Source organism: Phyllostomus discolor, chromosome 13 (genome assembly GCF_004126475.2).
Source record: "Phyllostomus discolor isolate MPI-MPIP mPhyDis1 chromosome 13, mPhyDis1.pri.v3, whole genome shotgun sequence".
Classification (NCBI taxonomy): domain Eukaryota; kingdom Metazoa; phylum Chordata; class Mammalia; order Chiroptera; family Phyllostomidae; genus Phyllostomus; species Phyllostomus discolor.
The window spans coordinates 34,557,642-34,580,355 of record NC_040915.2 but is presented as its reverse complement, the minus strand read 5'-3'; the positions used below and the strand labels follow the sequence as shown (position 1 = coordinate 34,580,355).

Below are 22,714 nucleotides of genomic sequence, written 5' to 3'. Positions count from 1 at the left end.
TGCTGAATGACGGGCAAAGCTTCTCACCTGATTGAACTCTCCTTGGCTTGTTTTCTCAGGTGAAAATGGGAACGATTCTGTGTGACCCACGTGGTCACCCAGGGAACCGGTGTTGTCAACGTAAATCATTTCACTCGGAGCACAGAGGAGCGCTTGGGAGCTGTCGGTTATTGTGGGGCAGTGAACACATGTTTGATACGTATAATCGTCCCCGAGTGTGCGATGTTCATGGTCCCCTTCAGCAGCTGGCGGGCAGGGGAGGTGTGGGAGGTGAGGCTACAGTGAAGGAAGGCGTCAGGGAGGGTCACTCGGTGCTGACACCGGTGGGACAGCCAGGCCCTGGTGTCGGCCACTGATGGTCAGGGAGGCCCCGAGTCACAACAAGTCCACAGCTGACCTGGGCCAGGACCTGGCTTCCAACCCCCTGTTCCACCCGTGCCTATTCTTGGGGTGTCCTTTCTTAGAACTGTGTTTTGAGGAGTGCTCACCGGAGACTCCCCGTCATTCCCCGGGGCGGGGGTAAGCCAGGACAGAGAATTGGGGGACAGGGGACAAGCTGACTTCCTTCTAGCTTAAACTCTCTGTGTTTCGGGTTCCTTGTTTGTAAAATAGGGATAAGAAACCACAGGTTTTCTTGCTATTGCCTACAAATATTTCTCTGTGCCCAGCACTGAGCCTCCTGTCCTGCCTGGACAAGGCTCAGGAAAGCTGTCTCTGTACTCTGGGGGCCACTGTGGGGCTGGCTTCTCCATCCACGAGTGTGGGCTCTGGGGGAAGTCTGGCCCTGCTGGGACCCAAGCTCAAGTCCCTGTTGGCACACGTGGGTTGCTTTTAGACTTCTGGTTGACCTGGTGGCTGGAGAAGCATAGGCCAATGGCACCCTCTGGTGGCCATCTCTTTAAAAGCAGGGAGCAGAGTGCAGAGGCTGGGTGACATTTAGGGTCGGCCAGGGGTTTCTGAGCTCCTGTGAGGGACAGGTTCGCCCGAGGAACTGCAGCTGCAAGGAGCAGGTGCACCCCTGGAGAAGACACCTCAGCCCACGGCAATGGAGACAGTGGACACTGGATTGGCGATGAGTCGAAGTGTCTTAGAAGGCAGCCAAGGGGAGCATCCGGACTCCCCTTTGTTTCTCTCAGTTCCTCCTTCAGCCTGAACCTTGGGAAGGAAGAGAGCAAGCTTCCACTCCACACTAGAGGTGAAGCTAAAATGCTGTTCCCTAGGAGAGGAAACGTGGCCCCTAGATCACAGCAAACTGTGGATGGGGCTGACGGTGAGCTCTGTCTCAAAGGCAGAGGACGGGCAAGCCGAAAGCAAGGGGCCTCTGGGTGCTCACAGAGAGGGCGAGGGAGCCCGAAGGGGCGGGGGATTCACCCAGAAGAAAAGCAGGCATAGGGTCAGGCAGGTCTGATTCCAGACCGGCCCCGCTGATCACAGCTGTGCGGCCCTGGAGGAGCCACTCAGCTCTGTAGAGGGAGAGGGCTGGGGGAAGTGATCTCCCAGGGTTCCTGAAAGCCCCCCATCAGGAAAGAAAAAAAAGACAACAAACAGACCCTTCCTCTGACCGCACCCACCCCACGGCATCCTCCCTGGGTTGTGACCTGGTTTGGGGTGGGCCTTGCTCACAGTAAGGGAGCCCCCTCCTCGCCCTGCGGCACAGGCAGGGTGGTGCTGGACACCTGGCCCCCACCCTCCTGGGTCCTGGAGGCCGTCGTCGGCCCTGCGGGAGGGACTTTCAAAACGGGTGCGGACTATGTTGTCCAATATTGAGCTGAGGTCAAAGGCAGAAAGTGAAGGTGTGGATGAAGGTCATGAGACTGGGCATGGACAGAGCTGGCCCCCCAGTGGCTGGGTGATGAGGGACCCCCACAAACTCCCCAAGCCTGGGTTCTCCTGCCAGTGTGGATCATCCTGGGGTGAGGGCATGAGGGCGTGAGGGCTGCTGTGCTAGTGTTTGTTCGTCACCGCTGTCACCACCGGCATCGTGTTACTGCCCAGGACCGGGCGCCCCAGGCCCCTCGCACAGACTCAGTACAACACCTCGGACTTCACGCAGAACTCACAGGGCACCAATGATTCTGAGAAAACACCACTTGGAAATATTATCGCCGTGCTGTTGAGTGAGAAGATCAGAGCTCCGCACATGAAACACAGGTGCCTGCTGAGGTTCACTGGCCTTCACCGTGACCCTCACTGTCCTGCTGAGTGAGGAAATCTAGAAATTACAGCATTTCTGGAGCTTAAAGCAGACTTTCCCAGGACGCAGGCACAGGCTTTGAACCTGGCGTTTTGTCTGGGCCGGGGAGGGGAAGGGTTGTCCAGCTCCTCTGCCCACGCGCACTTCCCCTGTCCCTTTGGCAAGTGTGTCCAGCCGGATGCCCGGCCTCCGGGAGCCATCCCTCACCTTAGGGAGCGCAGGACACAGCCAAGCCCCAAACCCCTCCGTAACGGGACTTTTGGACTGTTGAGGAAACTGGAAGCTGGACCAGCAGTAGGTATGAGGCTCGGTGAGGGCACTTGGAGGTCTCCGGGAAGAGGTGGGGTGAACCAAGGCTACTGTGGGGACTCTCATGTCTTGAACCCCTACTCTGGGCACAAGCGGTAGCCCACGGTAGGGGTTCAAAGCCAAGCTTCCACCGGGTCACCCGGGTTCAGACCCTGGACTTCCCACTTAGCGAGTGCGTGATCCGAGTCACTTCCGGCCTCCGTGCATCAGTCCCTCCCTCTGGGCCAGAGCCGTGCCAGCCTCTCCAGGGCCCAAGCCCTGAACCCCATGTTGCTGTGCCCTCAAAACACACCTGGTGCCAGTTTCCTTCCCAAATGAGTCCCCAGTGTCCTGCCCCGCCTGCCCCTGCAGGGACCCCGCAGGTGTGGAGGTGGCCTCTGTCCCCAGCCTCTCATCCTGGCCCGAGGAACTCTTCGCCACCCTTGGGCCTCATCTGAGGAGCCTGGGAAAAGCCACCCCTCTGACCTGGGGATAGATCCCAAGGCGGGGCCGCCATCTGCGGGACCTCACCCCTCACTTTTTCTAAATCTTCAGTGTCTGGTTGGGTGGTTTGGTCATCTGTCACCAGAAGGGATGAAAGGCGTGAGAAACTGTCCACTGAGTAGGTCGTTTGCAGAAGACTTTGGAAGTCATTCCCAGCGTCCCTGTACCCCGGCATGCCGCCGCTAAGAAACTGGAGTCATGGAGCAGATTCTTGGGGGTGGCAGGGACGGGTACGTGTGTGTGTGTGTGTGTGTGTGTGTCAAGTTTGCCATGGGACGGGCTGCAGCCAGGCCCTGCCCCCGGCCTGCAGGCCCTGGGCCTCCCTGCCTTCCCGGCGCCCCCTGCCCAGGCGCGGGCCTCAGAGGTTCCTCGAATCCAGAATTGTGCAACACGACTTACTTGAGCCATAAAACCATTTTTTTTATTGTCAACAAGAAATAGCAACACTTTGGAGATGACCAGCTAGAAAAAAAGAATGGTGGTTGTATTAAAAAATGTAAAATACAAAACTGTTAACCAGAAATGAAAAAAAAAAAAAAAAATTTAAAAATGTTTTTCTATGAAGGGCCAGGACTTCGGAAATGGGAGAGAAACCCGGCTCCGTATCCCTAAGCAGCTGGGCCGGAGAGGGCTGTGCTAGGCCGCCGGGGGGCGGGGCGCGCACGGAGAGGGCGTTCACGCTGGCTCCTTCCGCCGCCTGGAGTCTGCGTGTGCGGCGTGTGCGGCGTCCGCACTCACCCCGGGGTCACTGCCCGGGTCACGCCGGTCTGTCCACACCTAAGTCCGGGGGGCCGGGGCCAGCCCGTTTCCTCTGTCGGAGCGAAGGCAGCTGCTAGGCATTAGCGTCCCACTGACTTTCTCGTCCCGGAAACTCCTCCCCTGGCGCAGCCCCGGCAGGCGGGGTCAGGGGTCAGCGGACGGGAAGTCGGGGACCTGCTTGATGTCCTCAGAAGCTTTGCTGGCCAGCTGGCGGGAGAGAGGAAACGGCAGGAGCCCGAGGTGAGATTCTCACGTGCACGCAAGCGGGGCGCCCCGCCCCGATCTCCTGGGCCCCTGACCGGCCTCCTGCCCACACCCCGTGTGCTTGGCCGCCCCGAGTGCATGGCCGTCCCGACTGTGAGCGGGGCTGAACGGGCCGGACGCACAGTGGTCAGAGCACAGGCTTCGCTGCCTCACGGACCGAGTCAACTCGGGCAGGCAGGTTGCTTCCCGAGCCCGGGGGTCCGTGGAGCCCTCCCTCAGAGTGGAGGGCGGCCGCGTGGGCCTGGCTCCACGCATGGTGAGCCTGCCGTTGCTCTGTTAGCAGCGTTCTGGGTCAACCCGAGTTCTGGGCTCCCGGGTGTCGGCGGCTCCCTCCACATCCCGAGCCGGCACCGGTCAGCAGCCACAGCAGTCAGCCCGGGAACAGGCGGGGCTTGGAAACGAGCTTATTTAATGAGTGGGGTTTTGTGATACAAGTTCCACAGAAAAACTCTTCCCAAATAATTAAAAAGCGCCTTTGGCTTCTAGAGACAGGCCCGGCAAAGGCAGGCTGGGCCAAGGACAGCTGTGGGCCCCGAGCCCCAGGGGCCTGCACGTCCTCTCCGCCCGTCCCTGCCGCCTGGCTGGGGTCTGTCCCACCCCGAGGGTGGCCAGGGCCCACAAAGAGAAGTTGGCCAGTGTCCCGGCCCTGCCTCCCTGGTGACACACACACGCACACCTCGTCCCTCCTCCCCGCTCCCCTCTCCACCCTGACCCTCGCCCGCTCCTTCTGCCTGTCCGGTCCTCACCATCGTCTTGAAGAACTGATTCACTTTCTTCCGCTTGAGCGTCTTCTTGTCGCCTTCCAGGCCGGGGAGGAAGGTCTGGCTGAGGCGGAAGGACGAGCTGCCCTCCTCTGTCCCCGGCACACCTGCCACCGAGAGCGTGAGGCCTGGAAGGGGAGCAGAGGGCGGGCAGGTGAGGCCCGGGCGAGGAGAGGGCGACTTGAGGGAGGCCGACGGGAGACACGACGGGCACGGAATCTGGGGCGAGCAGGCCAAGGAGCCGGGTGGGAGGCGGCGGCCCGCGTCCCGACGTGTGGAGCTGTGCGGCTGCGCTCTTGGGCTTGGGGGTGGGGGGGCGGCTCGCCAGCCCCGCACACAGTGAGTGGCCCGCCCCCTCCTAGGCCTCTGGGCCAGCAGCATGGGGGCTGAGGTGGGGAAGGCTCCTGACTTCCTCGGGGGATAGGACCTTCACCTTCCAACGCCAAGAACTGGATGTGTCGTTTCCCCTGAAAACAGGGGCCAGTGGGGACAGCTGGTGGACACGCCCCCGGCTTAGAGTCACTCAGACCCTAGGATTTGACATCAGCTGCAGGGGGTAAGAGCACAGCCCCACCGGCGTGTGTGGAGGCCCGCTCGGAGGGCCAGAGTGGCAGCGCCAGGTGCCCAGGCAGACACCCCCCTGCCGCGTGGGGCACCCCTGTCCAGTGTGGCGGGCAGTGTTAGGGGCCTGGCTCCAAGGCACCGGGCGTGGATCTGAACCCAGCCTCCATGTGACTAGCGGGTGACAGGCAGCACATGGGTCTTCTCAGTGCTTCTGTGACCTCGTCCATATGGTGGGGCTACTGACACCATCTGCTTCACGGGGGCGGGGGGGGGGCGCTCTGTGGCCTAAATGACATAACGAGGGGACACAGGTATCCCAGGGCCGGGTCCTGGTCAGCACTTGGGAGCAGCGGGCATCCTTGCTGAGGTATGCTGGCCATGTCCTGGGGGCAGTGCCTGCCTGCTTGCTTCTGCCCGCCCCCCCACCCCACAGGCCCCCTGGCACAGAGCGGCAGACACTAGAGACGGCCGGGTGGCACACGGAATGCTCCTGGGTGTGCCACGTCCCCATCTGGGGCCTCCAGGTCCCCAAAGGAGACACGGAGCTCAGGGACATGCTAGGGACCCACTTCTGGCTCCCGGGGAGGCCTGGCAAACGGAGAAGGCAGGGCCGCCGGTGTGCCGAACGCGTTCCCAGTGAATCCCAAGATGCAGAGTGACAGCGGCCTCCGCCCCCACTCCTGGCCGAGCTCGCTGGGCGGGGGGACAGCTCAGCGGACAGGGCGGCTCTGAGCGGAGCCCTCTGCCTGCAGGGCGCCCGCCCCCTTTGCCGCACTGACCCCCGTCCTGCACGCCGCCGGGTGGGCGGTGGCCGGGCACGTACCTGGGATGGTGGGCAGGGACTGGCTGGCAAAACTCATCTGTGAGAGGACGGACGCCCTGGGCGGGATGGCCGCGTGCTCCGAGAGGTTCGTGTCGCTCATGAACTCGTGCTTTCTGGACAGCTGGACGCACACACACACACACACACACACACACACTGCAGAGTCAGCACGAGGTGGCAGCCGGGGACCTGAAGCACTAGTGACGGCCGCTCGGTGCGTCTTCCGAGGACCTGGCTCCGTTCCACAACCCCGGCCCCGTACAGGCGCACAGGGGGCCTGCTATATGACCCCCGGGTCGGTGGGGGTGTCAGGAGCTTTGGCGGGGGGGGGGGCCTTCATTTAGACAGTACTGTGAACAATCCCCCCTGGAACTGTGAACCACAGAAATCTTATTCCCAGACTTCTTTCCTGGCCGGAGTCACCTCTGAGGCCTATGGGAAGTCTGTTGGGGATCCTTGGTCACCGGAAGGCATCCGGGTGGGCCCCTTGCCCTTTCACCTGGCACCCTGACCCCTCCCAGGCTCCCAGAACACCGTCAGCAAACCTCCCTTTTGGGGGGACACTGGAATTCAGCCCCACAGGACCGAGTCTCGTGTCAGACAGTTATTGGCTTATAAGATGAAAAGTCCCCGAGTCAGAGCAGTGCCTGCATCCCCGGCTGGGCTCCCGCTGTACCGCGGGGACCTAGCAGTTTCAGTGGTCAGGGTGGCCCAGGCCCGGGGACGGAGGGCAGGACAGGCAGAGCGCCTGGCCCAGCACCAGAAGGGCTGCTGTCCTTTCCAGAGGGCGAAGCCCCGTGTGGTGGCAGAAAACACACACAGGTCGGAAGCCGGTGGCCTGGGTTCAAATCCCGCCTCTGCTGTGTCCAGGCTGCACCCACCTCACTGCAAACCTGGGGCTCGGAGCCCTGGGGACTGTGCCTGGCGTGCAGCACGTTGGCCGAGGGGCCCACTCACCCGCTTCAGGTCGGACTCGGCCGCCGCCTTCTCGTCGGCGAACACCACGCTGCTGCGCTTGGCCCTCTTCTTGGACCGCCGCAGCTTGACCTCCGGCAGAGTGCTCCCCGGCGAGATGGGCTCGTCCTGCTCCGCCTTCGGGGTCTTGGGGGCTGCCAGCTCCAGGTCAAAGCTGGAGGGCAAGGGGGCCAACAGTGGGGACTGCAGTCAGAGGAGCGGTGGGACCGGCTGGCAGGGGCCTGGGTGGACTGAGCCACCGCCTTGGGGCCGGAGGGGGACGAGCTAGCCTGGCAGGGTTGGGGGGTCTGTCTGCTTAACTGATACGTGTTGGAAATGCAAGGACAGACTGGCTGTGGTGAGGAGAGAAAGCTGGGTAAGATGTGGATCTGGATTCAAATTCAGACACTGCCACTTTTTAGCTGCACGTTGAGCGAGCCGCTAGAATGGGGTGTTGGTGGTGACCTCGCAGAGAGGCCACGGAGGCGGTCTGAGGCCCCCACACACCCCTGGCCCATGCAGAGGGCTCGTTCAGCATCTGCTGTTAGGGCAGTTAAGCAGGGCCTGGTGGCGCAGACTGCCGGGGATGCGGGTGCGGGAGGAGGGGCCCTGTGTGGGGCAGTGAGGACGGATGGCCCCGGCAGAGCAGAGAGGAGCCCGTACTGAAGCGGGCTCTGCGGCTGTGGCCGAGGCCTGCGGGTCCTCAGGAAAAGCCACCTTGCTTCCCAAGCTTCGAGTGAGCCTCTGAAGATGGCCCCAGGATGTCAGCCTTACAGGGTGACAAAAAGCTCTCACACAGAAGGGCAGAGAGGCAGAGGGAGCCGCTTTGCGGGGGGCCAGGCCAGGGCGGGGGGTGGGGCTCGTCTCTTGGGGGCGGGGCTGACCTCTCGGAGGTGGTCTTGCTGGGCGTGCTGCAGTCCGAGTTCATGGAAGCCATAGAGATGATGGACATCTGCCGGTAGGAGCGCAGCATCGAGCGGGGCCGGCCCACCCGCCGGTCCTCAAAGTCGGGCTGTGGGCAGGAGAACAGGGTGGTTAGCAGCCGGGACCCACAGGTAGGTGGGGCCGGGGTACGGGGCCTCCCCGTTGCCGCTGCCCCCCCCTCCACTGGGGCAGGGTGCCCTCCTGGATGGCTGGGGTCAGAGCTGAGAAGACTCGACCCGGGATAGAGCCAGAGAGACCAGGACAGAGAGACCGAGGGTGTGATTACATGGCTGGGCCTGTAGGCCTGTGATGCCAGCTCAGCTTCCCCCGGAGGGAAGGTGGGCTGGAGCGCACTCTGGGCACCTAGCTCAGATGAGCTGTCCTGGAAGGTGACTCTGCATGCATGGGCCAGCAGGGTAGGCTGGGTGTGTTTGGGACCTTCCCAGACCCCTTGCTGTGTGTCCCTCCACACGGCTGGTCCTGGACTCCGCCCTTAGCCTGACTGTGCTGCCACTCAACCCTGGAACCACAGTGGGGCGCCGCGCAGGGAACGCTGGGAGAGGTGGCCTGCTGGGATGACAGCTCTCCTACCGGGAGGGCGTGGGTTGAGCTCGCCTCTGTTACCTCCCACTAACTCCCTCAGCCCCCGGGGGCCTCAGTTTTCCAGTCTGGGCTGACTGACGTTTTGTGACTGTGCTTTCTGGGGAAGAGGACAGAGAAGACACCCCGTGAGTGCCAGGCCAGTGGCCTTGTTAGGCCATGCAGTGGCTCCCGAGTGGCCCAAATTGCTGGCTTCGCAAGGCTAGCAGAGCTGGGCGCTTCCTCGGACTTGGATGCACTTGCTTTGTGGGCTTTCACAGGTCACTTGAGTCGCTGACCCTCCAGAGAGGGGCGTGGGGTTCAAGTCATGCCTGCCGCACAGGCTTGTTAGGGCTAAATGGCTTAGTAAACGTCAGGCGCTCAAATCGGACAAGGCACATAGTAGGTGCCTCCTCCATGGAGCTTTTGTTATAAGCACAAACCCTCGTGTGTTTACCACTGGTGTATGTCTGGGGGTGACTTCCGAGGGGTGGGGGCTACAGGAAGCTTCCTCTGAAGCGTCCACCCCAGCATCGCTGGCCCGCAGGCCCTTCTCCCCACGGGCAGGCTCTGTTGCTCCGGTCCCCACCATCCGCCCCTGCGCCACTGCCCCCACCACTGCTGCCCGCCTCCCACCCCCAGCGACCTCCGTACCATCTCTCGGACACCATACTCCTTCTCCACCTTCATTTTCAGGTTCTTGAAGCACTCCTCCATCCGGTCGTGGAAGGGCCGCAGGTTTTCTGACACCCTCTTCTCATGGATCTTAATCCCTGCCCCCAGGAAGGGGATCTGGGGAGAAAGGTGGTGGGCCGTGAGTGGGGCCCGGGCCTCTGAGCTTGGACCCAACCCCCCAGAACCGCGGGAGGCCACTCCCCGCAGGGCGCTCAGGTTCCCTGAGACCTTCTCTCGGAGCCACCAGCCTGCGGAAACCGGAAAGCTGCAACCTTGGGGCTACTCTGGACGGGAGAGAAGGGGCTGCGGTGGCTCGTGCCCCCCAGGGAGGTTGGACCCCCCCCCCCCCCCCCCCGCAAGGGGAGGCTGTCTTTTTGTGGATTCTGGGGGCGGAGTGTGCGACCGGAAGAGGAAGCTCCGTAGCTTGGACTCAAAGCCTCTTCTAAGAAGCTCTTGGTGATACCAAAGGGAAACGTGGGTGCGTGTCGGGAGGTGGGGGAGGGGAGGACTGGAAGGACAAGGGGAGCGTGCTCGGCCTTGCCGTGGTACAACACAGCGGTCTAGCGGGACCTTCTGCGGCTGCCGTGGAACGAAAGGGAAGTGAGTATCGTGGACCTCACCAGCTGACAGCGGCCTGAGAGAAATGGTGGAGGAGACGGGGGAGGAGGAGGTGACCGATGGCAGGCAGTTCAATTCCCCTTCCCAACCAAGAGACTGTCTACACAGGTAGACGTGAGGATGGCAGCTGAGCCACCGGGGCCACTAGGAGGAGGAGGAGCTGAGAAAGTATCGGGGCTTTGGGGAAGCAAAACAAGGCTGTAAAGAAGCAGCATACAGGCTACTTTGAACAAAAAAAATATTTCTGTGATCAGTGATGTAAACATGTTTCTGCTTCCTTCCCTTGGCAGTCTCCCGGAAACAAGAAAGAAAAAAAAAACTCCAAGAAACGAAACCCAGAAACGTGGAGATCTATGAACGTGGTGACGCACAGCACGTCAGACGCGGCTGGAAGGAGGATGTAACTGGCCGCCAGAGCAGAGGGGGGCGCTGGTGAGCAGAAGAGGCCGACCTCCAGGTAGGCAACCAGGAGCGGCTGGGGAACTGGGGGCTCCGGGTACCTCCGCAGGACACATGGGTGGGTAGAAAGGCTGTGACGAGAGCCGCGGGGCCTGACAATCTATAGCTAAGAGGCAGCAGGCCCAGTAATGGCCAACACTGTATTCCTGTGGGCAGGCACAGAGGAGGGACGCGGTAGTACGAGCGGTAGGAATGAATGGAATGGACAAGGAAGAGGTGATAGGCTGTGTGTAATAATGCGGAAAGGCTGCGTGCCACAGGAGGAAAGCAGCACCTTTTCAGAGCGCCTGGACTCTGGGCGGGAGGGACGTGGCCCCTGGCAACCCCCTTTTCCAGCCGAGTGGGCCCGGAACCTAGTGGCAAGGCCAGGTGGTGGCTGCCGGAGAAAGTGGCCACGAGGGGCTCTGCCTGAAGAGGCCTTGCTAGCGGCTTTCAGAAGCTGTATCATCTGCTAGATGCTTTCAAAGCCTCCTTATTTCTCTGTAGCGCTTGTCCCTTAGCTCCAAGGCTGGGGTAGGACTTCCTTAGCGGGCACAGCCCGGTGTTAGCTGTGCTGTGAATCTGAGGTCCTGGCTCCAGGAGTGGTGCACACAGCTTGGGGAATCCATCATCAGGTGATAAACGGAGTCCAGTGGAGACCCCAGGCAGTGACATGGGGTGAGAACGGCACCCAACAAACAAAGGAATTTGTGCGACCTGCCAGCCCACCCTGGCGCGCCCCAGAGTGATCAGAGGCAGGGAGCCCATGGGAGCCCGGCTTTCCCACTTCCCGAGTTGTGGGGAGGGGACTACCAGTATTTGGAGATCAAAGGGCTGATGGCCTCAGAAGGCTGGGGACCTGGAGCGTGTTTGGCTTCACCAGGTAGCACAAAGTAAGAAGGGGGAGAAATTTCCAGACGCACAGGGTGTGTTCAGGAGAGCACTTGTGGGCAGCACTTGGTGTTCCTCCCCCTTTAAGCCTCGCTTTGCATACACTGGCAGAGGCAGAGAAGGACCTGAATTAGGAATCCTTATTTTAAGAAAAGAGGCTGCACCCAGTGTTTCTCACTCCCTGATTTCCCTAGAGTAACAAAAACTCCCCAGCGCAATAGCTGCTTTGCTTTGCCCTGTGACTGGTGAGAAGAGGGTGGGGGTGGGGAACAGGCAGCTGCAGACTGCTGCCCCTGTGCCCGCTGTCCCCCAGCTGTGCCCTGGAGCACACCCCCACCTGCAGGGTGGTGGGGGGTCCCCAGGTGCAGGGAGGGGTTGGAGGAGGGGGCTGCCATGGGCCTGAAGGAGCCCGGTCCTTCAAAGCCTCTGGGGGGAAGTGTCTGGTGGATTAGTCCTTCCCTAGGGTGTGGGAGAGAGGGAGAGAGGAGGAGGGAGAGAAAACAGAAGAGAGAGAGAGATCCAGAGAAAGGAGGGGAGGAGGAGGAGAGAAGCAGAGAGAGGAGTGAGGGGGTGTGGTGCAGAGGGGCGGGTAAGATGGGGGAAGGGTACAAACAGAGGCAAAAGACAGAGCAGGAGGGACAGCAGCCAAGCACTTCTGAGAGAGGGAAAGAGAGACAGATGCACAGGAACGAAGAGCCAGAAAGCAGCAGGGCATGGAGGGAGGGGGCAGGGCACAAGGTGGAAGGGAGGCGGGGCAGGGAGGACCATGTCCCCCTCTGGGTCCGGAGGGCTGAGCAGCCTGTGCGGAATGAAGGTCCTTTGACGAAAAGCCAGCCGAATAAAGGCCTCAGTTATTTCCCAAAACTGATCCCCGTCTGAGCATTACCTGCAACAGACTGGGTCAGCCTTAGGGAACAGGAGGGTGGGGACCAGTATCTTGTTATCTGACGGGCATGAGCTGGGTGTGGGGGCCTGGCTCCCACTGCGGTCCTGCTGGGAGAAGCCACCGCCTGCATTCAACACCCCATAAAGCAGTCTTAGCAACATGCACCTCAGCACTGCTGCCTGGCCCCTCTGCGGCACCCCACGGGTGTGGCGGCCCAAATCGAGGCTCTGGGGGTCCTGCTCAGGTGAACAGAATGTCAGGAGAAGGGCCGAAAACAAAAGGACAGGAGGACGTGTGAAATGAGGCCATGGCGGCCAGAGGCTAGCTCAGGTCAAGTGTACAGGGAGTGGATTGGAGAAGACAGGAGGGAGGAGGGCACCTGTGTGTGTGGGATGGGGCTGGGGAGGAGGGAGGGTGGGCAGGCGGGCTCCCTGGTCCGGCGCTGGTTTACCTGCCACGCAATCAGGTCCTTGAGGCGGTTCAGCTTCTCCTGGTCCTCAGGGTGGTCCCTGGTATACTCTTCAGTGAAGAAGGCCTGGGGAGGACAGACAGGTGTTTGGGATTTCCTGTTCCTTCAGTGTGGACCCCCCAACCCAGCTGTCTGGTGCTGAGAGAGGATGCTACCTGAGAGGGGCAGCAGCGAGGTCACGAACACTTGGTGGGGCAGGGACCCACAGTGACCTCGCTGTTTGCTCTCCTTGGAGGCCCAGGTCAGCACCCACGGGGGATGGGCCACGACCCCAGGGCGGCAGTCCTCAAGCAGGGTCCCCGGGTCCGCAGCATCCACACACCACCTGGCCGCTCACCAGAGATGCACATTCCCGGCCCCGCCCAGACCTACTAAGTCAGAACCTGGGTGGGGGCACCTGTGTTCATTCAGAAGCTTTTCCAGGATCCCGTTCATGTCCGTGTGTGCGAGTGTTGTCCCCAGCTCAGCTCAGCACCTCTGGCACTGTGTGTGATCCTGGCACCCCCAGCTCTTTCTGGAGCCCACGTGCTCAGTGTGTGTGCGTGTGCACACGCACACACATATCAGCCCTCACAGCTGAACAGAGGCTCACCGAAGACAACTACGTGGGGTGCCCGAGGGAGGCTGGAGGGACTGTCGGGGAAATGACTGAATTACCGTGAATTGCAGGACTGTGTCGTACTCTCAGTGTCACATCGGTGAGCGGCACAGAACAGAGAGCAGGGAGTTCACTGTGAGGCTCGCTAGCGTGAGGGGTCGTTTTCCCCCTCAGTGTCTTCCATAGTGTGTGGTCTAGGTGGCAGCCCGGTGAGGGCTTGCTGCTCTCTTTCATTGCCAGGGAAAGCCGTGCTCACCTACTGAGAGCCTGGCATCGTTCCCCCAGTGGCTCACGTGACTCATGCATCTGATGACTTTTCCCTTTTTGCCCTGGACAGCAGGAGGCTCAAAAGCAAAACCGTGGCTCAGGTGCGTGGGGATTTCTGGAGGGACCTTAAGACCTGGATAGCCACATTACAGCTCTCAGGGTTGATCCTCTGCTCCGTCTGTATTGTCACGGATTCTGGGTTTCGTTTCTCTCCATTTGTAGACGACATTTCCAATCCTCTTTGATTCACAGTCCCCCCACTGCAGTGGTCTGGCTTATGGTCACCTGTCATCCCGGAGCCTGTGCTCGGCAGAGGCACCTGGGTGTGTCCAGCGAGCTAAGGGGCCCTTGTGACCCCGGCTCCTTCTGGCCACAGCACAGTGCGGCACTGGGGTGCAGGAGATGAGGGAGGGGCAGGCTACAGGACCTCTGGAAGGTGAGTGAGGTCCAACCAAGCTGTGGTCTCTTTGGGGGCGAACAGCCCCAGTAAGATGACAGGTTGCTGTGTCTGTCCCTGGCCCTCGGGCCCCTGCTCTGTCCCCCACCGCCGGGCCCTGGGCCGCAGAAGCGCTCACCTTCTCGTACTTGGCGAAGCCCCCCATGACAGCAGGGTCCACGATCCCATTCAGGAGCATGGACAGGGGGTTGATGGGGAGGCTTTCGTCACTCTGGTACTGGTTTATCATCATCAGGATCTTCTCGTTGGCCGTGGACATGGTCTCGATGGCATTCTCCAGCGGGCTGATGGTGGTCTGTTGAAACAAGATCACCAGAATGAAAGGGCCGTAGCAGGTTGCTTTAAAACAAATACACACCTTGGTAGGGATTTCATCTGGGGCTGGAACTCAAATGAGCGAATGCTCCCTGCGGGGCAGGGTGTAGCCAGCTCTGGTAATCAGTGAGCTGGGGCGGGGCAGGCAGGCTGACTTCCAGCGAGACGGGATTTCCCCAGGGAGAAGGCAGCCCGGCATTTGCCCGTCTGCTCCAGGGAGGGTGTTCCTCCTTATACCTGGAGTGAGACTCCTCCAGTTCAACCCCTCTGTCAGTGCCTGTGTGCCTACTACACGTACGTGAGCTGTCAGCAGACAGGGCAGAGTGGCTGGCGACCTGGGCCCCCAGCCTGGCCCACAGTCGGTCCTAAAACTGACTTTTACAGTTGGGGGTGGGGGGTGGTCACTGTCCCCAGGTGGGCTCTGTTGTGTTGGGAAGATAAAACAGAGCCCCTCTCCAACACCCCTTAGAAAGTGACGCCAACAACACGCTGTCAGACGCTGGCTGCGCAGGCAGGGTTGGTTCTCAAGAGCATGGGGTCTGGAGCAAAAAGGGACAAGGGTCTGTGAACCTCTTCTGCAAAACCCCGGGGACTGGGTGAGCTGGGCGCTGCGGGTCGGACCCTCCCTGTGGCAGCCACTCAGCCTGGTGCCCGTAGGCAGCGAGCAGCTCCGGGCAACGCGCACACCGGTGAGCGCGCCTGTTTCAGTAACAGTGCTACAGCGCGCAGAGACGGGGGCAGGTGGGAGCTGGCCCACGGGCCGAGTCTGCTGACCCCTGGATGAAGCCCAACAAATTAAACTGAGTGCAGATCTCAGCTCTGATTTTTTTTTCCCTAGCTGTGTGATCCTGAGCAGGTTTCCCAGCCTTCCTGAGCCTTAGCTGGCTCATCAGTAAGACGAGGCTGAGTGAGCCTACTCTGAGAACAGCGGATAGCGACCCTTACTGCCTCTTGTGGGGGCGGGGACAGAGGACAGCAGAGGTCCTACCCGGGGAAGACTCAGGGCACAGTGGGGCGCCCCCTGAGTAGGTAGCGAACATCGGCTGAGACAATGTGACCGTGGACTCAGCAGAACGAACTCCGTGTTTTGCGTACTCACAACCTACTCTTGGCAAAAGTAGGTTTACAGTTGTGAGAACGTGAAACTCGAGTGTGTAGCAGGTAGACTACGAGAGTGTGTAAATGATGAGCCCTTACGAGATTGTGCTAAGCGCGCTGTGCCATTGCGACATTCTTTTTTTGAGTTGATAAAGCTGTAAAGCTGGTGTGATAATCAGAACATGGATGTCTTTTTCCCTCCACCAGTAAACCTACTTTTGCTTTCCTCTGTATGCATATCTATACACACGTGCACATACATACACATACATGTGTATATGCATACATAATCCTTGTTCCACCTGCTGCGAAGGGAAAATGAACTGTCGGGGAAAACGCTTTGGGGACAGTGTCCAGGGGGAAAAGCGTCAGCCCAGAGATGAGGCGACGCTAGCCCCTTGCAGTCTGGGGCGTTCCGTGTTCCCCAGAGGCGTGTCATCCGCTCCCCCTTCTTAAATCCGGTCCTCTGGGACCCCACGAGCTGCCCCCACGCCACTGCCTGCTGTGGCCGACCGCGTCCCACCTCCGGGCCTCAGTCTCCTCAGAAGCAAAGTAGTGGAGACAGACAGGAACCGGGGGGACTGCAGATGGGGGACCTCCAGGCCACCCCGAGAGGCCGGCTGTCCAGACTGCACACGAGTCCTAATTTTAAAAATCTTAACAAATATTCTTGAGCACCATTTACGGACCCGGGTCTGTTGGCACTCAGCGGTATGGCAGGGAACAAAACAGACACGAATCTGTCTGCCTGGGGCTTATGTAATAGTGGAGTTTATATTCCAATATAGTGCATGTAAATTCTAGGTACTGAAATGGACATGCAGGCACATGGCACAGTCTATTAGGAGGCGGCCGGTGTGTTGAGGGAAGGGGACACAGGCAGGGGCTCCGTCGCCCACAGTCTGAGGGGGACACGGAAGGACAGGAGCCGCCTTGCTGGGCCCCACAAGGAGGGGAGGACACAGCCAGGGCCACCGGGTACAGGCTGCAGAGTGGGAGGGAGTTTCTGATTCTTCCCCTCAGAAGAGGGATTGATAACAGTGCGTAGTCCACAGGGTTTTGTATCCCAGGGGACAATGCCATAACGCCCTTGCCGCAGTGCCTGGGACACTCACAGGTACACCCCGTGTCAGTCTGTCCCACGAGTAAGAGTGTTTCCGGGACACTACTGATTACTAGGGTGGCATGGGGACACCGAGGAGGAGCAGGAGAGAGGGGGACAGTCCAGGCACCTGAGGTTGGGGGCAGACCCCGCCTCACTTACAGACCTTGACTAGCCCACCAACCCCTCCGCACCTGAGCTCCTCCACCTATAAAATGGGGGGAGAAGTCATGTTGTTGGTAGCTGTTGAGGGGTCCGAGGAGGGCGTGCACGTGAGCAGTTCAGCGCACGCTCAGTCAGTGCTGGTTGATGTCATCACCATCACCACTCTGTTCTCCCCGAGGTCCAGGCTGCGCCTGTGAGCAGCAGCCCGGAGGGCCCCTGGGAGGCTGGGCTCCCTGGCAGGGAGGTGGGCACTGCTGCTGACGACGGGCGGCGTGTGACACCCGTCAGAGCACGTGGCCCCTCTGCTCCGGGCTCCAGGTCCTGATGGGGGCCCGTAGGGCCCTGCGTGACCTGGGGTGAGACTGCTGCCCAGCCCTCCCTTGTTCTCGTGCTGGTGTGAGACTGCTGGGGCACACGCACGTTCTGGCTGCGGGGCCTTCACACTGGCCGGTCCCTTTGCCGGAGTGTCCTTCTCTCCTCTGTCTGCGTGGACTGCCCCCTGACTTCCTCCGGGGCTGTGCTCAGAGCCCATTTACCAGGGAGGCTTTGTCTGGTCCCCCTGTTCAAACACCACCTCCTCCACCATCTCTCTCTCTCACTCGTCCCCGTAATGGCTGTCACCGTTTGACGCTAACATGTATTCACTTTGACGTTTCGGTCTGTCTGTCCCGGGGAAATGTAAGCTTCGTGGCAAAATCCTCCAGTCTTAGAACAGCGCTTGGTGTGTGTTAGGTGCTCACGAAGCATTTGTTGAATGAACGAGACCTCCTGAATTTGTCCTTCAGGTGTCCTCACGGACACCCTGGCATTTCCCCTGTATTGTGGGCACTGAAAGGCCCCTGGCTGTCTGAGGGCGTGAAGACCCTGAAGTGTGGAGATGTAAAATACGTGCTGTTTGCACAAGGGAGTGCAACCATTTGCACACTAGCCAGAGCTTTGCTCCTGTGGGAACTCTTCTCTGTGAGCCTCATTTTATCCAACTGTAAAATGGGTTCGTGGTGGGATTCTGCAAACGTACCGCGAGGGGCTGCTGGGACCCAGAGGACACAAGGGGTGACTGCATGGGTAGAGTTCTGAGCCCCCTGCCTCCCCCTGCATCCAACCGCAGGAGCTCCCCATTCATCAGCGTTCACTGCATCGGGCTGCTTTTGTGCGGAAAGGTTATCTGACGCTTAAGCATCTGAACACAGATAATCTGGATGCTGCCTCGGGCCCCTGCCTACACCGGGATTCCGGAGCCCCTGCAGCGGCTTCGGACAAAAGCCCCTGAGGCTGGGAGAGGGGTGCCAGGAAGGACTGCAGACTCACCTGGGACATGTGGACCACCTCAAACCAGCGCAGGATGCCCGGCAGCTTGTACGCAGTCACGAAGGAGGTCCTCTCGATCCACATGGACTGTGCCACGGGCAAGGGGTGACAAGGGAAGGAAGCAACATGTAGGCAGCCTGGGTATCAGAGATGCTCGGCGGGGTCCTAGTCAGACCCCCAGGCCTCCCACCTACCCAGAATCAGCATAAATCATGCACGGCCCAGAACACACTCTCACCTTACCCTTAAGAATTCTTTCCCAATGTGAAGTTTAAGTTTTCCCTGGCCTTGGGCCCAGTAAGTTTTAACCTGGGTCTCTGAAGAGTTTGAATTTTTAGGCAACATTGAATGCATCTACCTGCATTTTCTGGGGGAGGGCCCACAGGGTGCTTTAGATTCTTAAAGGGGCAGTAACTCCCAAAACAGGAAGAATGAAGGCGAAGAGCTGAAAGAGACGTGAAGCCACCTCCTCTTACCAGCCTTGACCTTGGGAATAGAAAACTGGTTCTAGCTTGGGAAACGTACAGGGAACAGTGGGGACTAAAATCTCTGAGGCTTGTAATTGGTATTTCCATTTTCTCAATGCCCCTGCTTAGCGTGAGGGTTCCTTCCTTCTGCAAATGCTTAGATGCCTGTGCTTGCAAGGCACACCTCACACAAGGCCCAGGTTGTATCTGGAAAGTGGAAAGGCTCCAGAAATAAAACAAACCCAACAGAAGAGACCAGGAATGGGTGTCACTACATCAGTGGATGCTAGTTGTACTTCCTTTGGCTTTGGATCCAGCCCCCTCTGGTCCTGAGGTTGGCAGAGTGCTCTCTGCATGGTAAAGGGGGCCCGGGGGAGTGGTCAAGGCTGCTGAGGGCATGGGGAGGTACTCACGGCAAACTCGTTCTCAGGATCGACCGTCCCCCTGCGCACTGGCCGGGAGTAGTGGAACCTTTGCACGTAGTTGGATTTATAAAAGCTGCAAGACAGGAAGAGGCTGAGGCTCCTAGCAGCATGCCTGGCTGCAGACACAGAACCTGACCTGAGCTGGCCAGGGCAGCCGTTACTGCAGGCTGCAGGCCTGGCAGCGTCCTTGCTGTGACCCGGAAAGCCAGGCTTTCCTTGCAAGGTGATTTAGAAGGGAGACTGGGTTACGCCTTCCTGGGAACACAGCAGCCCATAGGGTACCCAAGGAGCTGGAATTCTTGCATGAATGCATGGAGTCCCCTGGGCCATCATTTCCTGTGACCTCAATAGGCATCTTCCAAGGACTGCGTTAGGGGTCTCAGCCTCCCCACAAACCACTTTTCCTGAATCTCTAGTGAGGTTCTGCCATCAGGGCCAGCAAGGCTGCTGTCCCCCACCCACAGGAGCCTGACTGAGAGGGTGACAGGAGGCTGAGGTCTGAGCGTGTGCTCTGAACACACCCATTGTCAATGGACAGCCTCAGTGAACGCTGAGATGACCACCCTCTGGGAACACGTGCTCAGCATGAGCACTGCCCCACCCCTGAGCTCCTCCTCCACACACTTGCCTGCAGGATCAACCTGAGGGACAGGTTCTCCCCTCACAATTCAGGGACTCTCACTACTGCTTGCTGAGGGTCCACCGCGCCTCACAGCGAGGCATGCCCTCACTTCTGCCACCCACCTCTGGCTTCAGCCTGTCCAGCGACAGGGCCCAGATGGCTGATTGGGAGTGACTTTCCTCCCGGAAGAGGAAGGGGAAACAGGCTGGCTAAGACAGAGAAGGGACTAGAAGGGCATGAGGCCTATCCTGCCACCAGCTCGGCTTGGGGACCCCATGGGATTTCTTCCCCATCCCCTCCTTCCAGTGAGCTGTGGGTCTTACTTTATAATCTGGTCAGGCACCGGCTTGTTCTTGAACCTGGGGTGTTCATCCAAGACAGGCTGCACAGTGAAACACTGGATGTCTGGACCCTGGGTTAAGGATTCACGACACGTCTGTAGGCCACAGGGACGGCTCCAAGCACAGCAGGTCCCGCTGAGACCGTCCAGGCCAGCCCTCTGGGGTCAAGTGTGCTGGGGTCAGGTTGCTGGCTGACAGCTAGGTCCTATTGACCAGTTGGCAGCCAGAGCTGCTTGTCACTGGCAAGCCTGTCCCAGGGCTCAGCCCCTGCTAACAGTTGGTCAGTAGTGCTTAATCATCATTATCATTAACAATAATGCCATCTGATGCATTTATGGCTCCAAATCAATTGCAGAACACATCTCCCCATGGTCTCCTTTCATCTCTCCAATTCCACAGAGCAGCACTATTAATGCAAATTGTCCCCGTTTCATGGATGAGGATGTCAAGGTCAAGGATGCTGGACAACTTGTTAAAGCCTGCACAGCTAGTGAGAGCAGAGCAGGGATTTGTATTTACATCTTTTAACCTTGAGCTCAGGGTTCTCTGACTGCAGCCAGCCACGCAGGGGGGCCCTTGGACCAGCGGAGTCAGCATCACCTGGGAGGCTGTGAGAATGGGTGAGTCTCAGGCCCTGCCCCCGACCTACTGATTCAGTCTCTGCATTTTTGTAAGGTCCTCATCTGCACGCTCACATTTGAGAAGCACTGCTTTAGGGTGTGCAAATGCGCCCCCTTGTACACCCTGACTCGGACAGTCTGAGTGTGAGTCCTGTGGCAGGACGGTGAGGCCGCATCCAGGCTCCGTGGGGAAGAGTCCCACGATCGATGAGTAATGCCTGCCACGGGCACTGATGCAGAAGAGGTTGTTTGCGTGCCAGATTTTGTCACACTTATTCTAGACTTTGATTCACTTTACGCAAATGACATGGGACACGAAACGAACACAGTCCGTTGTCACTGGGCCGATGCCCGCGCCCTCTTTACCCACCTCCCTTTAGAGACCCAAGTTCCCCCATTGCTGCGTTCTACCACGTGGCTCCAGACACTCCTCCCCTGCGTCTGACGCTTCTGCCGACTGCGGAACCACAGGCTCCTCGTGTTGGCCTCCTAACGCGGACGGTTCAAAGGCTCGACTGGGATCCGACCCACTTCCCACCGCTGTCTCCGGGGGTCGAACAGATGCTACTGTCCCCTCTGCATGGGGGGCTTTCCCTCAACCCAGCACCTCCACCGGGACCCGGTTCCCCCTCAGGCAGGCCCATGCTGGGAGCTCTCATCTCCCAGCTCCCCGTCTTCACCCCTGCCCCGCCCCCCCGCATTGTGAGCTCCCTGATAGCAGGGGCTCTGGGTCTCGCACACACAAAAAACGGCCAAAACAGAACTCCAGGTTAAATTCCCCTGGCCTTCCTCCCCAGGAACTCACCGCACACCAAGGTGGTCCCGTATTTTCGGGCATCTTAGCTGTAAGCTCCGCGGCGGCGAGCACTTCCGCCGCAGACACTTCCGCCGCGGAACTTGTGTGCCGTAAGGCAACTTTGCCGTAACAGACAAAATAACTGGCCGACAGTTCGGTTTCACTTCTCCATTGACAAGTCCATTTAAAACGTTTAAATACTTAAACGTATTTGAGCTAGTTGTCACGACAGCTTGGTTTTATTTCATTTCTCCATTGGCAAGTTCTCGCAGTATTCCCACCTTTATGTTACACAAATCGTAGCCCTCGTGACAGTCTACACGGTGACGAGCAGATGGGGTGGTCTGAAAACAGTGGGTGATAACACGTGCATGTATTTCCGCGATAGAAAATACGGCAATAAAACTTACGGGGCCGGATTGCGTACTTCACTGGAAAACGACCACACGTCAGCTTGTAAACCCTTAGGTGGTATTGCGTACAGTATTGCGCACAGTAACATTCCCCGGATAGCTTTGGAACATCTAGCAATGCACGTGTGAAAATATGTGACTGCAAATCAACCAGTAAAAAAATTGGTGCATAGCAATCGAGTCTGTTTAATATTGTTATTCGCTTTTTCCTGTTTCGGTGTGTCCTTTCACGACAAAATTGCTTTACGGCAAATCAGTTCCACAGCGAAAATGTTTGCGGTGAACACGCCGGTGGCCAAGATGGTTAGTGTGGAAATGCCTGGACCCGAGGTAACACACCCGCCCGCGACCCGCGGCTGCTCTGCTACCTGCAGGGCAGAGCGCCGCTGTGACAGAGACCATGCGACCCTCTACGGCTGAAAGATCGTCTGGTCTTTCAGAGAGGAGTTTGCCAACTCCTGTTTTACAGAAGGTTCTGGGGTCGTGCCTACTGGCCTTAGCAGCTGGCCTTGGCCCAAGAGGGTTATCCAAACCTGTCCTGACGAAGCCGGTGGCCTGGGAGAATGAGTGACTACCCTGTGGTTAGAACTGTGGCCCCGAGGCCGGCGCAGACAGGACAGCAGGGGACAGGAGACACCCAGCTAGGGCGCCTTTGTTTTTAAATGCTTTCCCCTACTTGGATACCTAAGTGGAAAGACCTGTCACCTTTCCAGGGATGTGTCCGCTTTTCAACAAGCGAAGGCAAGAGAGTGGGGCTCAGACCTGGGCAACGGGCCTTCCGATCCTAGTTCCGGCCCTTCGCGTGGTCTTGCGCCGGCGGCTTCCGGTTTGGGAGCCTCGGCTTTCTTGCTTGTAAAATGCGGAGAGCAGTAATACCCACCCCACGGGGTTACTGTCAGGATAAAAGGAAAGGATGCATGAGGCGTGCCTGGGACACAGACGGCCAGTTCGTAGAGAACATTCTGTTCGTCGCTCTCGGGCACAACGACAGCATTAGAGGAGACCCACAGGTCTCAGAGTTCAGATCGAGACTCCGGCGCTAACCTGCTCTGTAGCGTGATGGCCCTGCCCTATGTATTCCTTGTCTGTGAAACAGGGGAAATTCACGCTAACCTTGTAGGATTTCATG

General features: G+C 59.2%; 1 protein-coding gene across 1 annotated transcript in view; it reads right to left on the bottom strand.

The window, feature by feature from the left end:
- Positions 1 to 235: 235 nt before the first annotated feature.
- DOCK2 (dedicator of cytokinesis 2) overlaps positions 236 to 22,714 on the bottom strand; it is a 362,016-nt gene continuing 339,537 nt past the window's right edge. Inside the window, exons 42-54 of the mRNA XM_036013875.1 lie at positions 19,739 to 19,820; positions 18,782 to 18,866; positions 17,902 to 17,988; positions 14,032 to 14,208; positions 12,574 to 12,657; positions 9,269 to 9,406; positions 7,996 to 8,123; positions 7,115 to 7,286; positions 6,158 to 6,278; positions 4,756 to 4,898; positions 3,721 to 3,952; positions 2,186 to 2,190; positions 236 to 245 (exon numbers count right to left, since the gene is read on the bottom strand). Coding sequence (XP_035869768.1) covers positions 3,890 to 3,952; positions 4,756 to 4,898; positions 6,158 to 6,278; positions 7,115 to 7,286; positions 7,996 to 8,123; positions 9,269 to 9,406; positions 12,574 to 12,657; positions 14,032 to 14,208; positions 17,902 to 17,988; positions 18,782 to 18,866; positions 19,739 to 19,820 — 1,280 coding nt within the window. The 3' untranslated portion in view covers positions 236 to 245; positions 2,186 to 2,190; positions 3,721 to 3,889. The remainder of the gene's footprint in view (positions 246 to 2,185; positions 2,191 to 3,720; positions 3,953 to 4,755; positions 4,899 to 6,157; positions 6,279 to 7,114; positions 7,287 to 7,995; positions 8,124 to 9,268; positions 9,407 to 12,573; positions 12,658 to 14,031; positions 14,209 to 17,901; positions 17,989 to 18,781; positions 18,867 to 19,738; positions 19,821 to 22,714) is intronic.